This window comes from Phyllostomus discolor, chromosome 5 (genome assembly GCF_004126475.2).
Source record: "Phyllostomus discolor isolate MPI-MPIP mPhyDis1 chromosome 5, mPhyDis1.pri.v3, whole genome shotgun sequence".
Taxonomy (NCBI): Eukaryota; Metazoa; Chordata; class Mammalia; order Chiroptera; family Phyllostomidae; genus Phyllostomus; species Phyllostomus discolor.
Window position 1 is genome coordinate 64,866,413 of NC_040907.2, and position 15,380 is coordinate 64,881,792.

The 15,380-nt window shown below is 33.4% G+C and overlaps 1 protein-coding gene across 1 annotated transcript in view; it reads right to left on the reverse strand.

Moving 5' to 3' along the window:
* Nucleotides 1-15,380, reverse strand: part of COL24A1 (collagen type XXIV alpha 1 chain) — a 333,553-nt gene that overhangs the window by 78,637 nt on the left and 239,536 nt on the right. Inside the window, exons 39-43 of the mRNA XM_036026370.1 lie at nucleotides 8,017-8,070; nucleotides 6,295-6,402; nucleotides 3,222-3,275; nucleotides 2,911-2,964; nucleotides 1,983-2,039 (exon numbers count right to left, since the gene is read on the reverse strand). Coding sequence (XP_035882263.1) covers nucleotides 1,983-2,039; nucleotides 2,911-2,964; nucleotides 3,222-3,275; nucleotides 6,295-6,402; nucleotides 8,017-8,070 — 327 coding nt within the window. The remainder of the gene's footprint in view (nucleotides 1-1,982; nucleotides 2,040-2,910; nucleotides 2,965-3,221; nucleotides 3,276-6,294; nucleotides 6,403-8,016; nucleotides 8,071-15,380) is intronic.

The following is a 15,380-nucleotide window of genomic DNA, read 5'->3' on the forward strand; positions in this document are numbered from 1 at the left end:
CCACCATTTAGCCCTCTCTGTTCCCCTCTGGTCACTTTCAGTCTGTTCCATGTTTCCATGCCTGTGGCTCTATTTTGTTAGATTCTTCTTATAGGTGAGATCATACGGTATTTCTCTTTCATCAACTGGCTTATTTCACTTAGTATAATATTCTCCAGTTTCATCCATGCTGTCCCAAAAGGTAGGAGCTCCTTCTTTCTTTCTGCTGTGTAGTATTCTATTATGTAAATGTACCACAGTTTTTTGATCCACTCATTTACTGAAGGGCACTTAGGTTGTTCCCAGCACTTGTTTATTGTAAATAGCACTGCTATGAACATAGTGGTGCATAAGTTCTTAATCAGAAATTCTTTTGTTTATTCTTTAATCTATGACATTAAAAATTTTGACATAAATTAACCTAGTAAACACTGCACTTATAAATTTTAATGCTTAAGGTGGAAACTAATCTAATAAACTCACACTTCTAACTTTTGTAAAGATTTCTAATATAAAATTTTTGCTATGATAGCTGTGCAAATAATCCAGTCTAAAATGCACCTGAAAAAAAGCAATGATCACATACCAGAATATACTGTTTAAAAAGAAACTCAGATGGAAATTGGTTGGGAAAACCATAAAATTTATTATGAACCATTAATTGATAAATTTTAATTTATTCCTTTGTGGATAATAAAGATAATAGATATAATATAAAAACAATGATCTCTGATTCTGCTTTAATTATTTAGGATATATTGTTAAAGTTTCCCTCCTGTCCTATGTCTACTAGTGAAAATCACCATTGTTAACGTTAGACTTTTAATAACTTATTAAATTTCAGTGACATTCTGTATTCTGGCATACTTGAAGTTGGGAAAAAGAAGTACTGCTATATCGCATTTGCACATATTTTTCTATTTGCTTTTAAATTTTTGCATTATTTCCATATTTCCCCTGTCAGAAGTTTAGAGAGCCTAAGACATTTTTAATAAAGAATCTTATATATTCTTAAAGATAAGTTTTCCTGTAGTATAGGACATAGCTTGATTTAATCAGAAAAGTTCTAGAATCTTTCCTGTCTGTTTTTTAAAACATTGTATAACTTTCAACCATCTCCAAAGAGCCAGTTTAAAATGCCAGAAGTGACTATTCTGATCTTTCTGCCTTAGGATTCTTTTATCCTTTTAACCAATTATGTTTATTTCTGTCAACTAAGCATTTTTATTTTACTCATTTAATTTACTACAATAGCTACTTTTCAAAAACCATGGACAGTTAGCTAATTAATTCTTAATTAGGAAACTGTAGACCAGTGATCTTTAAAAGGTATTAGTTCTAATAACTGGTTAAATGAGTCTCGAAATTATTTTCTTGTGTAAACTACTATAAAAAACAATACAAATTGGATTAAAAAATACTTCAGAAATAAATATGCATATGATGATTAAACAAATATCTACCCTAAAATTTCTAGAGTATGCAAGTTGTTTAAATTTTATTATTTTTTTAGAGAGAGGGGAAGTGAGGGAGAAAGAGAGGAAGAGAAACATCAATGTGAGAGGGAAACATTGATCTGCTGACTCTGGAATGCACCCCAACCTGGGACCGACCCACAGCCTGGGCATGTGCCCTGACTAGAAACTGAGCTGGCGGCCTTTCACTTTGTGGGGTTATGCCCAGCCAAGTGAGCCACACAAGTCAGGGTTACAGTATGTAATTTTCAAATAATATCTATAAAAGGTGTTACCATGCATTTAATGCTGAAAGTTAGATTTAGAAAATCACTGTATTAAAATGATATTATCACACTAAGGAACTTGACCTGGATATAAATAGCTTTCATATTTAGATTATGTGACCATAGATACTGCTCTCCTATAAAAACCATGTTACAAAGGTAACAGAATAAATCTCTGAAAGGATGTGACTGATGTTGTGAATCTATTATAGTTATTGCATTTTATCTTGAAACATCAAAATAATTTTAGAAAAAGACCTACTGGTTCACCTCGAGGCCCTGGTGGTCCTAGGATTGTGTTGTCTTCTCCTGGATAACCCTATAATAAAGATAATAAATTATAAAAAATTTAAAAAATAACCTGTAAAATATGCACCCTACTATTTTTTCTAATAACTTATAAAATATATGATCTGGTTTTATATTTTTTTCAAGATTTTATTTATTTTTAGAGAGAAAGGAGAAAGGAAGGAGAAAGAGATGGAGAGAAACATCAATGTGTGGTTGCCTCTTGTGTGCCTCCTACTGGGGACCTGGCCTGCAACTCAGGTGTGTGCCCTGACTGGGAATTGAACCTACGACCCTTTGATTCTCAGGCTGGCACTCAATCCACTGAGCCACACCAGCCAGGGCTGGTTTTATCTTTTTTAAATAGAAAACTTTTACCTATAAAACTTAACATATAATATTTTATATACAGTTGTAATTCATATGTGGTTCTCCTTGGAAATGTCAATCTGCTTTAATCACATAAAAAACAGCTTAAAAATTTTCTCAGTGTCAGTTTCCCAATGATGTTACAAATTAAGTGGAGTACTGTCATAGTTATTCTTAACTCATAAAACATTTTACTGTAAATGTACCATCGTTAGTCATTTAATCTAGAGTCTCCCAGTCTCTTTCATTAAGTACTTAATTTTACTCTTACAAAGCTTTACAGATTGCACAATACTTTAATACATACTATTTCTCCTCAATCTTGAAAAAATGTATGGAAGACATTTTAGTGATTTATTGAAATATTCACCCCTTGTTATTTCTTTGTTTTTCTTCTAGAATTTGCAATTCTTCCTGAATTGAAAAGTGCTTCTTTCATTCTTTGAAAAAGGTTGCATACATACTTTCACAAAGAACACATGAATTTAGTGTTTAATTTTAGGATTAAAAAGTCAATAAACACACACACACACCTTTTCTCCTTTAGGTCCCGGCAGCCCAGAAAGTCCTGGTTGACCTTGATGGCCCTAACAAAAGGACAAGTAAGTAGACATTCTCCATATCATTTGTATACACTCTACCTAATACTACCAGGGCCACACCATTAGACAGTGCAGTATTTTGAAAGAAAAATAGGATTCACTCTATAGGGGGATGAGGCCTACATATATTAAAAAGGTTCATCAGGGATATTTCATCTTAATTTGAAAATTTGGGATAACATCTTTATATAAATGCATTCATGTAAATATATATGGTCTTATCTCCAACTAGAGTTGCTTACTCTATATCCTGGAATTCCTGGTTCTCCTTTAGGTCCCATTAATCCTGTGTATCCCTTAAAAAAAAGGTAATATTAGAAAACAGACAATTATTTAAATCATTAAACTTGTACTCCTATTATTTAAAATTTAGATATTTTTCAAGGTATGAAATTCTACCTAGTTTGAAATGGGAAAACAAAAAATAACACTATCTTTTGCTTTATTTTTCTTCTGAATCACAAAACTCCCACAAAAAAAATGTCTCTTTGGCTTACTTCTGGTATAAACATCCTCAGTCTTATTAAGAGAATCGCTTTCAGCTGTCAGAATCCTGCAGGTTTCTAGTAAATTCTTGGAAATGTACTTTGCATTTTTCAGATTTGTGGTGATGTGCAGCACTGAAGATTAGAAGATTAGTGAGGCCTGACAGCTTTTGAAACTGCTGCGAGGGGATTAGGGGACCTCTGGCTCATCAACAGTTTCAGATGCTTTGGGGAACAGTTTTAGCTCTGGTCAAAGTGGTTAAAATAGAAATGGTAAAAAACTTGTGTTCAACAATCACCCTATGGTTCCTTTTATTATTAATATTTTATGGATGAATAAACCACATAAATTAAAGGCTAATCAGTAAATGCCTTTAAACTACTGGTAGATGGCTCAATTAAAAAAGCAAAAACAATGATCCTAAAAATGTCCTAGCTTTCATAATATTACAAAGTTTCCACATCAACTCTCCAAATAAATGGTAGATGAGTAAATGAAGGCACAGAATGGGTCTGTGATTAGCCAAATATTAATCAATATTTAAGCACAAATGCTAATCAAAGTGATAAGTCAGGATAATAAATAAGAGGAGATGATATGATTATTTATTTAAAGAACCCATGAGAATCACCTAAATTAAAGTTAATATAAAGTCAAAACATAAAAAAAGATTTCTTACACAGCACCAATAAAATGTAATGGAAAAAGGACTACACTATAAAATCTGCTAAGAAACTAACAATAAATCTAACAATAGACATGTAAGGACAGAGATAAAGGAAATAACAGAACTTTATTGGAGGACAGATAAGATGTGAGTAATGGAAAGACATATGGTGTTTTTCTACTGAAGGATTCAACATTAAAGGAACTTGAGCTAATTCTAAAGTTTGTATGAAAGAGGAAGTCATAGCAAGAGGCAAATTTTTCAGCAAACCATGGAGTATTTTCCCTAAGAGATCGCAAAAGGTACTGTACCAGTACAGTAAGCTAAAAAATGTTGGACTGACACCTCCCCCAGTGGGCTAATGGACTGAGAGAGGAAAACAGAATAAAAGCAGGCCAGTGAATATTGGGGAGTTCAGTTTATGGCAAGGGCAGCATTTCAGAAAAGAGGGAAACTGTTTATTAAATGGTGTTGAGACAATCGACTACCAATTTGAACAGAAGAAAATTAGTTCTTTGCATTTATATCATAGCAAAAATAAATTCCATATATTTAAAAAAATTAAGAGTAAAATAAAGCTATAAAAATATTAGAAGGAGGATATGTAAGAATAAGTAGGGAAGGCAGTCTAACAAAATAAAACCTAGAACTGTATAGGAAAAGACTGACAAATTTGAGTACATGAAATTTAAAACCTTTTGTGTAGCAAAAGATACCATAAACAGTATTAAAAGATAAATGACAGAAGGGGAAGTATATTTGTAACATATTTTGCAGCATATTTAATCAAATATAATATCTAAAATATATAAGGACTTAATGCAAATCAGTAAGAAAAAGACAACAACCTAATAGAAAATCATGTATAGTGCATCTGAATAAACAACTTCCAGAGGGAAAAAAATGAGAATCATTGTACTTAGCTGCAATCAGGGACATGTAAATAGAAAAATAATGCAAGACACTTTTTAATTTATCAAATTATCAAACATTAAAATGATTAATGTGAAGTATTGGTGATGAACGTATAAATTTGGAGAAACTTCTTCAGAAGGTAGTTTGGGAACATGTCAAAATTTAAAAAGTAAATATTCTTTATAGAGAAAACCCAAAGTAGAAACATACTTTGAAGGCAATATTCTTTGAATAAATTAACTCCTATGTTTATTAAAAACTAATCACATTATATAATGTTTTGAATGCATAATACAAAGACAGAAAAATATTAGTAATTCACACAAAAGTAAAGAAGGCCTGGAGTAGTAGTAAAATGGCAGTAAAGGTTGGAATACTTAAAATGAACTTGAGGCAAACCTTCTTTTTTAAAAAATTATTTTAATGTTCAATTCCAGTTGTCTGCATTTACCCTCCATACCACCCCCCCCCCCACCCGCCCCGGCAACCTTCTTGAAACAGATGAATTATGCAATGTTCTACTGAAGGCCTTGGTGAAAAGCCTAGCATTTGTGACATTTAAATGGAGATTGGGAAATACACGTCTATTTTGTAAACAAACTCATGACACAGTGAAAAGACTAAATTGGATAATGTCTAAATATTTTGCATCTCTCATATTGTGACTTTCTGAACAGTCCCAAATATTGCAGTATTAGCAATGCAGATTTACTATTAAAAGTTGAAAAGTATCATGCCACCCTTGTTTTCAACATCATGTAAAGTTTGTCCAAAAGATTGATTATTACTAGGTATAATGGAGATGTATCACAACAGAAAAATTTTCCCCAGGTAAGCCCATGGAGTCCAAGCATATAAAGAAATTCCATTTTCAAGTAAACCTAATTTCAAAGCAAAACTCAGCTATGACAACAGAGTTTTATACAGATATTAAATCCTGGTTTTAAGTGCAAGGCATATAAACTTTTCTACTTAGGTTGAAAGTTACAATCTGTTATTTTTAAACCTCATTTCATATTTTATTTCCATTTTAAGTTTTTTCCTTCCTTTTTCATGTCCAGAAACCACTAAGCCATTTAAGCACTGTGGAATGCTTACAATCCTCCACATCCCATGGAGGTAGATTATTTTCAATGGAACTATTGCTCTCCCTGTGAAATTAATCAAGGGACGATGCTTTAAGGACATGGATACATTTCTTTTCCATCCACAGTGAACTTAGTTCTGGAAACAAATCAAATACTAACCACAGCACCTCTGGTTCCTCTGGCACCCTTAGGACCACTTTCCCCTATTTGTCCAGGAGCACCTCTGCTTCCAATTTCTCCTGTGGGTCCTATTTGTCCTTTATCACCCTGTGGATGTCATTAATAAGAAAAAAAAGTAAGGAAAAAGAAGTTTATACTTATATTACTTAACTATACCACATATTTGAATGACTCCAGATGTAATAAGCAAAATTGCATAATAGTAACTTTGCTTTAACAGCGCAGCAGATCACCACTGCTGATTATAACATACTGTTGCCAAATAGGTTATCATAAAAATATAATTAAAAGTAATTTTGGTAAAAGAATTTAAAAATTATTTTGGTCAAACAAACAGGATATCTGGTGTTCATGTTTAGTTACAAATAAGCAAGTTAAAAAAATTTTTTGAAACATGTGTATGTATGTACACATGCATGTGTATATTTATTAAAATCATGAGAAAACAAAGGCCCTATTGGGAAGCCTGTTTCTATGGAGAACATCAATGCCACACAGTTCTGTTCGACGGGAAAAGGCTCCAGGGTGCAGGTCTGTATGTTCAGGGTCATCACTCACTGGTTTGGAGTTTGCCTTTAAAAATCTCTGTAACAACTTCATAACATTTTACATCCTTATAAAAACTAGTTATCTTCTGTTTCCCATTAGGTTGACTGATCATTCTCTGGCACCAAAATACAGCTGCTCTTAAACAACAGTAAGGGATATAATTCATTTTCTGAACATGGGAACCAACCTGTTCTGTCACTGATATTCAAGCACACACAAACTGAACTGTGATCATAGTCAGTGAAGAAATTTTTAGCATTCATAATAATTTACAGGCTTTCCCAAGGGTGCAGGTTGTTCTAGGGACCTGCACTGTCCTACTTCTGACGTTGATTTCAGGTATAAAATTACGTATGCTGAAAAGAGATTTCAATATTCATGAGCAGAATGGCAACCAAAGTTCACCTCATTCATTTTTTTAATCTTTTATTACTCCTATTCTTCCCCCAAATTATGAGAAAGATGGGCTAGGTGTATATTAGCAGAAATGATAGAATTTGACTTTGGGAACTAGAATATGGTGTTATTTGAAGTTAATTATAGTAAAAATATTCAGAAGTGATGTACATTGGGAAAATCATTCCTATGTCTTACCAGTACTTGAATAAATTATTGACCCCATATAAAATGAATTTTTAATACTAAGATACAAATACATCACTTAAAATGCAAAGAGAGTAAATAAAACAGTCTTGATTTGTGTTTCTTAGTTAATAGATGGAAAAATCAAATCAATTATTAACCTTTTTCAATTAAAAACACACTAATGATCCTTAAATAATTCTAATCATATTAATTTCTCTTAAACATTTTACTGAAGTTGTTACTAAATAGCACAAATGGTATAGTATTTTCCTTTTTTCTCTTTTCTGGCTTATGGTCTACTAAAGAATTTTTGGCAAACAGGAAAAGGAAAGATCTTTTTAGAAACTAGAAAGTGGAAAATTTGCCTTCACATAATTAAGGTGGTAACTACTGCTAAGAAAAATTAAATATTAATGTATACAAATGTCCCTTTTTAGGTAAAAAGGTAAATTTATAGTTCTTTATTACTTTATATAGAGTGCAAATAAAAACACCAGAACATTCTACGGGCCTCTGGGCATACCAGGGGAAAGGAAACTAGTCAAAAATGATGTTTAAAAAGATTACCTTTTTTCCTGGATGACCTCTTTGTCCCGAAATTCCCAAAATTCCTTCAGGTCCCTGAATATTCAATATAAAAAAGTAAGTAAACTGTTAAAGAAAATACTAGATGGAATGTTTAAATAGTTATATACACAATCACTGAATTACAGACTAAGTAAAAATGAGTTACTTTTTCACAATATTATGTTTGTATAATTATTTAGAAAGAGGTCATGATGACTTAGAAGCACAGCTGTTACAAATGAGTAAAATTTACTTACACAGACTGTCCAAGATAGACAAAATTAAGCAGTTATTTACTTACTAGAGGAAGAAAAATACTTGGTTTCAGTATACCTATTTTAATTAGAAAGAATGTAATTAAAGTAAACTCAAATGCATCCACTTCAACATTTCTCTAAGGTAATATGGTTCAACATTTTGTTGAATGTATAGGGTTACAAAACATACCTAATCTTGGTCAAGGGGAACTCAAAGTTTCACTGGAGTAGGGGATTAAAGAGACATTCTGTTCATAGCAGCACAATATACAATATAGCCAAGTGCTGGAAGCAACCTAAGTGCCCATCAGCAAGTGGGTGGATCAAAAAACTACGGTACATTTACACAATGGAATTCTATGCGGCAGAGAGAAAGAAGGAGCTTATACCCTTTGAGACAGCATGGATGGAACTGGAGAGCATTATGCTAAGTGAGATAAGCCAGGTGATGAGAGGCAAATACTATATGATCTCACCTTTAACTGGAACATAGTCAACAAAAGAAAAAAGCAAGCAAAATATAACCAGAGTCATTGAAATTAAAAACAATCTAACAATAGCCAGAGGAGAGGGGACAGTGGGGAGAAGGGTTCTCAGGAACTACTATAAAGGCACATGGACAAAACCAAGGGGGAGAGTGGAAGCAAGGGAGGGAAGTGGGTTTGCAGGGGGTGGGGAGAAAATACAGACAACTGTAATTGAACAACAATAAAATAATTTAAATAAAAAAACAGATGGTAATGATGTTTATAAATGCTAAGGGAGGATTTTTGAAGCCAAGCAGGTATAATAGAGAAAACATAATAATAAAAAAATCCTACAAATAATTTTTTAAAATTTAGAAAACAAAAAACCAAAACCAACCAAACAAAAAAGACATTGTTTGGTCTGTGGGGGAAAAGAAGGTAGTCATATTAAACTGTTTAAAATAATATTTTCATTTCAATCTACTTTGTTTAGAGAAAAGTAAAAGTTTAATATAAAATTTTATTTTTAGTAAAAAGTAAGCCAAAAATTTTAAATGTCATGTGAATTTGCAGGTCAACATCGGTTAGGCTTACATGAGATTCACAGTGAGCCAGGTTGAGAGTTTTAAAATGGCTAATAATTAATTACAGCATTCCTTGCATCAGTTACAAATGAAAATGGAAATCTCAAAGTTGTGTCCCAAAGCTTGGAAAACTGCAAAAATGATGTAGACAAGGAATAAATTGTGGCTTACCTCTGTGCTATGTAGACTCTTGATAAATATTTGTTGAACGAATAAACAGATACCTAAGGAAATGACTCATGCCCTAGGCTCCTGAACAAATGCTCTTCTAGCCTCAGAAAGTCACTAAATTTAGAGGCCAAAGCAGTTAAGTTCTATTGCTGCAGTTCTAGCTGCATCCAGAGGTTGAAATTATAGTTGCATTAACCTGAGACTTCTTTGTGGCTAATGCAAATTTTTATAAAAGAGGTTGATTAACTGTCACAAAGGTTAATAGTGTGAGCTTGTAAAAGTCAGACTGCTTCAGTCTCATATTCTGGCTCTGTCACCAAACAAGCTGAGTGAACATAGATAGATTATTTAACTTCTAAAGCCCCCAGTTTCCTGTTATATAAAAGGGGTATAATATTACATCTTCAGAGGGCTACTGAGATGAGATGAGATGATGCATTAAAGGTTAGAAAGGACTAGACTTATACTGAAGAGCCCAATAATGGATCTATTCAGAACCTTTGCACAGGAAACTTTGCACATATTTGAAGAATTCATGGTGTGTGGGAAAAGGGGTTGCCTATATTCTGTACTGCATTTTCTTCTGTCATTATTATCAGAAAGTTCTCCCTTGGTTCCTCACGTTTTTTCTCTCTTCAAAGATAAGTTGTTGTTGTTTTTTTTCTTTCCTTTTTTTCCAGGGCAGGGGAGGGGTTAAACCTTCACTGGTATTAGATTGGTTTATTTTATAGTCTAGTTCTGAAATACATAAGTAATATTATGCTACAAAATTTTGGCTTTTAAAAGTTAACACGACTGTAATCAATGTGTGTATTTAGAGGTTTGCAGAGCAGACTGGAAAAAAACAGCAACATGTTCTATAATGTGCATGTTTTAATAGATTTCTGCAACAATCACAAAAATGAGGATGCTTTTATACACATGTCACATTGAGAAAGAGTTGTTGGCTTGATGTGCAGCAGGCTCATAAAATAGGGGAGAACTGGAACTTCGCATTGTTTTCAGCTTTGTGAGAGTAGCTGTATTGTCTCAAGTAACACATCACATCTATTTTTAACTACTTTATTGCAATATAAGTCACATACCATATTATGAACCCATTTAAAGTGTACCATGAAATGATTTTTAGTGTATTCGCAGAGTTCTGCAACTATAATTACAGTCAATTTTAGACATTTTTATTGCCCCCAAGATAAACCCTGCACCCATAAGCAGTCACTTTCCATTTCCTCCCAATAACCCCAGCCCTAGGCAACCACCAGCCACTTTTTGTCTTTATACCTTTGCCTTTTGGGGACATTTCATGTCATATGTGGTCTTCTTTCACTAGGCATAAAGTTTTGAAGGTTCATCAATGTTTTATCAATATATCTATCCTTTTTATTGCCAAATAATAGTCCATTGTATGGACATATTACATTTATTAACAAAACATTTATCAATTCATCAGTTGATAATCTTTTGAGTTGTTTCCACTTTCAAAAACATCCTCACCCAAAGATATGTTTTACTGATTATTTTAGAGAGAGAAAAAGGGAATCAGGGGGAGAGAGAGAGAACAAAAAACATTGGTGTGAGAAACGCTGATCAGTTGCCTCCTGTATGTGCCCCAGCTGGGGATCAAACCCACAACCTTCTTGGTGTATGGGACGACATTCCAAACGAGCCTCCTAACCAGGGCAGTTGTTTCCATTTTTTGCCTATCATAAATAATGCTGCTATGAACATTCATGTGCAAGTTTTTCTTTGAATGCTGTTTTCAATTCTCTTGGGCATATATCTAGGAGTAGCATTGCTGGTTCATACCATAACTCCATGTGTAATGCTTTGAGAAACTGCCAAACTGATTTACAAAGTGGTTGCACCATTTTACAGCCCACTAGTAATGTACAGGCATTCCAATTTCTTTACATCCTCATTAACACTCGTTATTATCATTATTATTTTTTAAAATAAGCATCCTAGTGGATATAAGAAGGTATCTTATTTTTGTTTTATTTGTATTTCCTAATAGTGATTAACACTGAGCATTTTTTCATGTGCTTATTGGCCAAATATATATTACCTCTGGAGAAATATCTGTTTAAATACTTTGGTAATTTTTCAATTGGGTTGTGTCTTTATTATTGAGTTGTAAGGGTCTTTTATATATTCTGAATACAAATCCCTTTATATATATAATTTGCAAATATTTTTATCTGCATCTTTTCACTGTCTTGATGGTGTTCTTTGAAGCATAAGACTATTCATTTTTATAAAGTACAATGTATCTATTTTTTCTTTTGTCACTCATAGAGAATATTTTTGGTGTTATTTAAAAAAACCTGGCATAACCCAAGGTCATGAAGATTTATTCCTATGTTTTCTTCCAAGACGTTTATAGTTTTAGCTCTTACATTTAGGTCTGTGATCCATTTTGAATTAATTTTTGTGTGTAGTGCAAGGAGGGGTCCAATTTTATTCTTTTGCATGCAAGTATCCAGTTATTGTGGCAACATTTGTTGAAAATACCATTCTTTCTCTCATTAAATTGTCTTACTACATAACATGCTTTTGTAATTCAAATTTCTTTTGTTCTATTTATTTCCTGGAATTTATTTTAATCCCTTGAGATAGTAACACTAGTTATTATTAAATAAAGTTTAGAAGTTATAGAGTGATTCCCTTCAAAGACAATGTTCCTCTTCTGCTTGAAATGTTTCAATAGCATCCCTCTACACTTTGAATAAAACCCAAATGTGTTATCATGGTTTAAATTGTCTTTCATGATCTGCTTCTTACTTATTTCTTCAAGCTCATCTCAAACAATTTTTACTATTTACTATGCTGCAGTTGCAACAGCTTCCTTTCAGTTTTACAGGAATATGTAGATCATTCTCACCTCACCTCTTAGTCCTTTTTATTCCATCAACCTGGAAGGATCTCCTAAGGTTCTTTGCACAACGGTTCCTTTTTATTTTTCAAATCTCAATCTTCCCTTACCTGGAGAAGGCTTCTCTCACTGACCTAGTAGAAACGGGCTTCCCTGCCTTTAACTAGTTATTTTTTTTCATTACCTATTTTTTATTTCCATCATTGCATTACTCACATTGCATTACCTGCAATGATCTTGTCTATTGTTAGACTTCTCCATAATATTATAAAATCTGAGATCAAGATCTTTCTAATCTTGTCTGCCTGGGTATTCCTAATGCTTAGTAGAGTTCTTGGTTCATATAGGGTATTCATAACTTTGTTGAATTAAAGAATAAACAAATATATTTAATAGAGTCACAGTCTAAAGGCTAATAAAAAATTGGAAACATCTAAGCTAGTGCTTTTTTTAAAGCTATAGAGCCTTTTCTTCCAAAGAATGCCTAAAGAGAAGCTAATATGTTAAATATATATTCAAGGATCTTTTAGGGCTCAAGTAGGAATAGAAGGAACAGAAGATCATTCAGCAACCTCCCTGACACAATTATTTTGGAGGCTCTCAATGGCTCCAACCCCTTTATTATATGAAGTGGAGAAACTGAGAAACTAAAGAATCATTCACCCAACAATGTACAGTTCTTTAGTGGTAGATTGGGGGTTTGAACAATTCTTGCATAGTGGCCATTGCAGGGTTATTTCTGAGTTGCTTTATGGCTCGGCTGTTCAAGACAAATAAGCCTAAGACCAAAGTCAAAAGAATCTTTCAGGTTTATATTATCCTTTTACTCCTTAATGACACTGACCTCATATTTCCAAACTGATTATTTTTCAGGGTTTCCAAGGAAAGAGTCTCAGAAACAAGAGTCATGTATGGCATACCACTTTTAAAATAACTATTGACATTCCTCTCATCTTTTTTACTTCACTTTAAAGACCCTATTGAAAAATCTTCTTAGAAAAGGGTGCTTTATTTTGTTTCATCTTCTCTTAAGATAGCTGTCTCTACCTAATATCATACCACCTTACACAAATAAATCCAACAACATTTGCCCTATATGAATAAAACATGACAACTTTGTTTTTATACATTCAATTTTGGAGTCCAGAGCTTCGCATCTGTTTAGATCTTTGATACCACAGAGTCAGATAGACAGATTTTTTTGTTCCTTTTAGAAATGGATGACAGGCCATAAGTCAGGCAGATGTTTCTTCTCAGATGTTTCCAAACTCTTTTCTCACATTGAGTTATGCACTTAGGCAACTGAACATTTTAGCACAGAATTCAACCAGAAGATACACAATTCTTCTTCTATTTGAAGAAGTCTACATCTTGGACTTGGGTATTTGTTACTGATGTTTTCCTTGTTTTATTTTCCAAAGTAGATCTCATTTCCTAGCCATCTCAAAAGTAAGAAGAGTATTTCTTTACTTGAAAATGTTTAATTTCTTTTTCTCACTTTCTTATTTAATTTTTAAGAATTTAAGGTAGTGTGTTTGTGACACTGCCTAAGGGAAAGTTTTTACAAGTGCAAAAATAAGTCCAACATCAGGCTGTCTTATTAAGCAATAGTTCCTTGGATCATAAAATTCTTTTGAAAAAAATATGCCATGGTGTTTTTACTGAGTTTATGAGCTGAAAGTCATTTAAAATTCCAAGCAGAACAACAAAAAGAATAAAAAAGAAATACACATGTGTTGTTACTAAAAAAGGCACCAAAGATGTGTACAAGGCGGGACTGTTCCTGGGAAAAATTATGACATTTTTGAAATCTGTACTCATCATCTTTCCATGCCTGGTTGAGAGCCCCTTTTCATCTCCGTTCCGCCCATCAACAACTGTCATGCCGCATCATCCTGACCCGGACTTCTGGCTGCGTTATGCTCTGGCATGACTAGGCCTTTCTTTTTCTTAGTTGTGTTCCCTCCCCACCATCTTTTGGGGTTCTGCTGGGGAACTAGGCAAGCTGATTGAGAAATAATCTGTGGTAAAGTACTAGTAATTGTTCATGAATTTCTTGTATAAAAACATATTTCATAAGAATTTCAGGAGGATAACCACATTTTCTCTGCACTGTCACTTGGTTTCTCTGTGAGTCCAGCCCTAATTGAGTCCTCTAAAAATGATGAAAACCCTTAAATACCCTAGAAAGGCAGAATACAAGCTGAAGGCTGGTTATCTCACTGAAAAGTATGACTTAGAGACACAGAAATCAGAAAATAAAGTAAGGAGAGCCAGCTCTGCAATCTGCTATGTTACCTCATATAAGCCTCTTAGCTTTTTCTGAGTTTATGCTTATTAATTTGTAAAATGGGGAATGATAAAGCATCCATAGGTTGTTGAAAAGATTCTATACAGAACAGAAGTTAAATTTTATTGGTTAGGGTCTGGATCAATGGTGTTTCAGGTAATTTTTTTTGGCGGGGGAGGAGCAGGTAATCCCTAAGGCCTTGTATATGCTGCAGAGGAACAGCCATCACAGTTTTCCTGGCTGGGAGAATAGGACAGAGGAGAAACTGGCACTTTAATAATTTTTGCAAAACTGGGCTTGGGGGGAGAGTCAATAGGCCAATGCTTGATACCACATTGACACTTCTGGTTTATCCTCAATCTTTAAATGTCACTTTAAAATATGCTGGCACAATTATCTATTATTTTGAGGAATAGGTGATATAGCATCATTTTAATTAATTATTGTTAAAAAATTATAATCATGGATAAATGAAATGAATGGTGAGATGGCCAATTTGTGCTTCATTTATGGTATTTCCTATATTCTTCTAGATAGAGCTTTTTGTTAGTTCTTAGAAAACTAACTGAAATGACTAGGTATCCTGTCATTGATAGGACATTCAGTGATCTGGATGTTGGGATCCAGAGGAAAAAGAATGCACAAAAACTGTAAAGACTACAAATTTTGTAAATGACTACTTGGTCTCCCAGCCTGTCTCCCAGTATGATTGGTTTACTCATG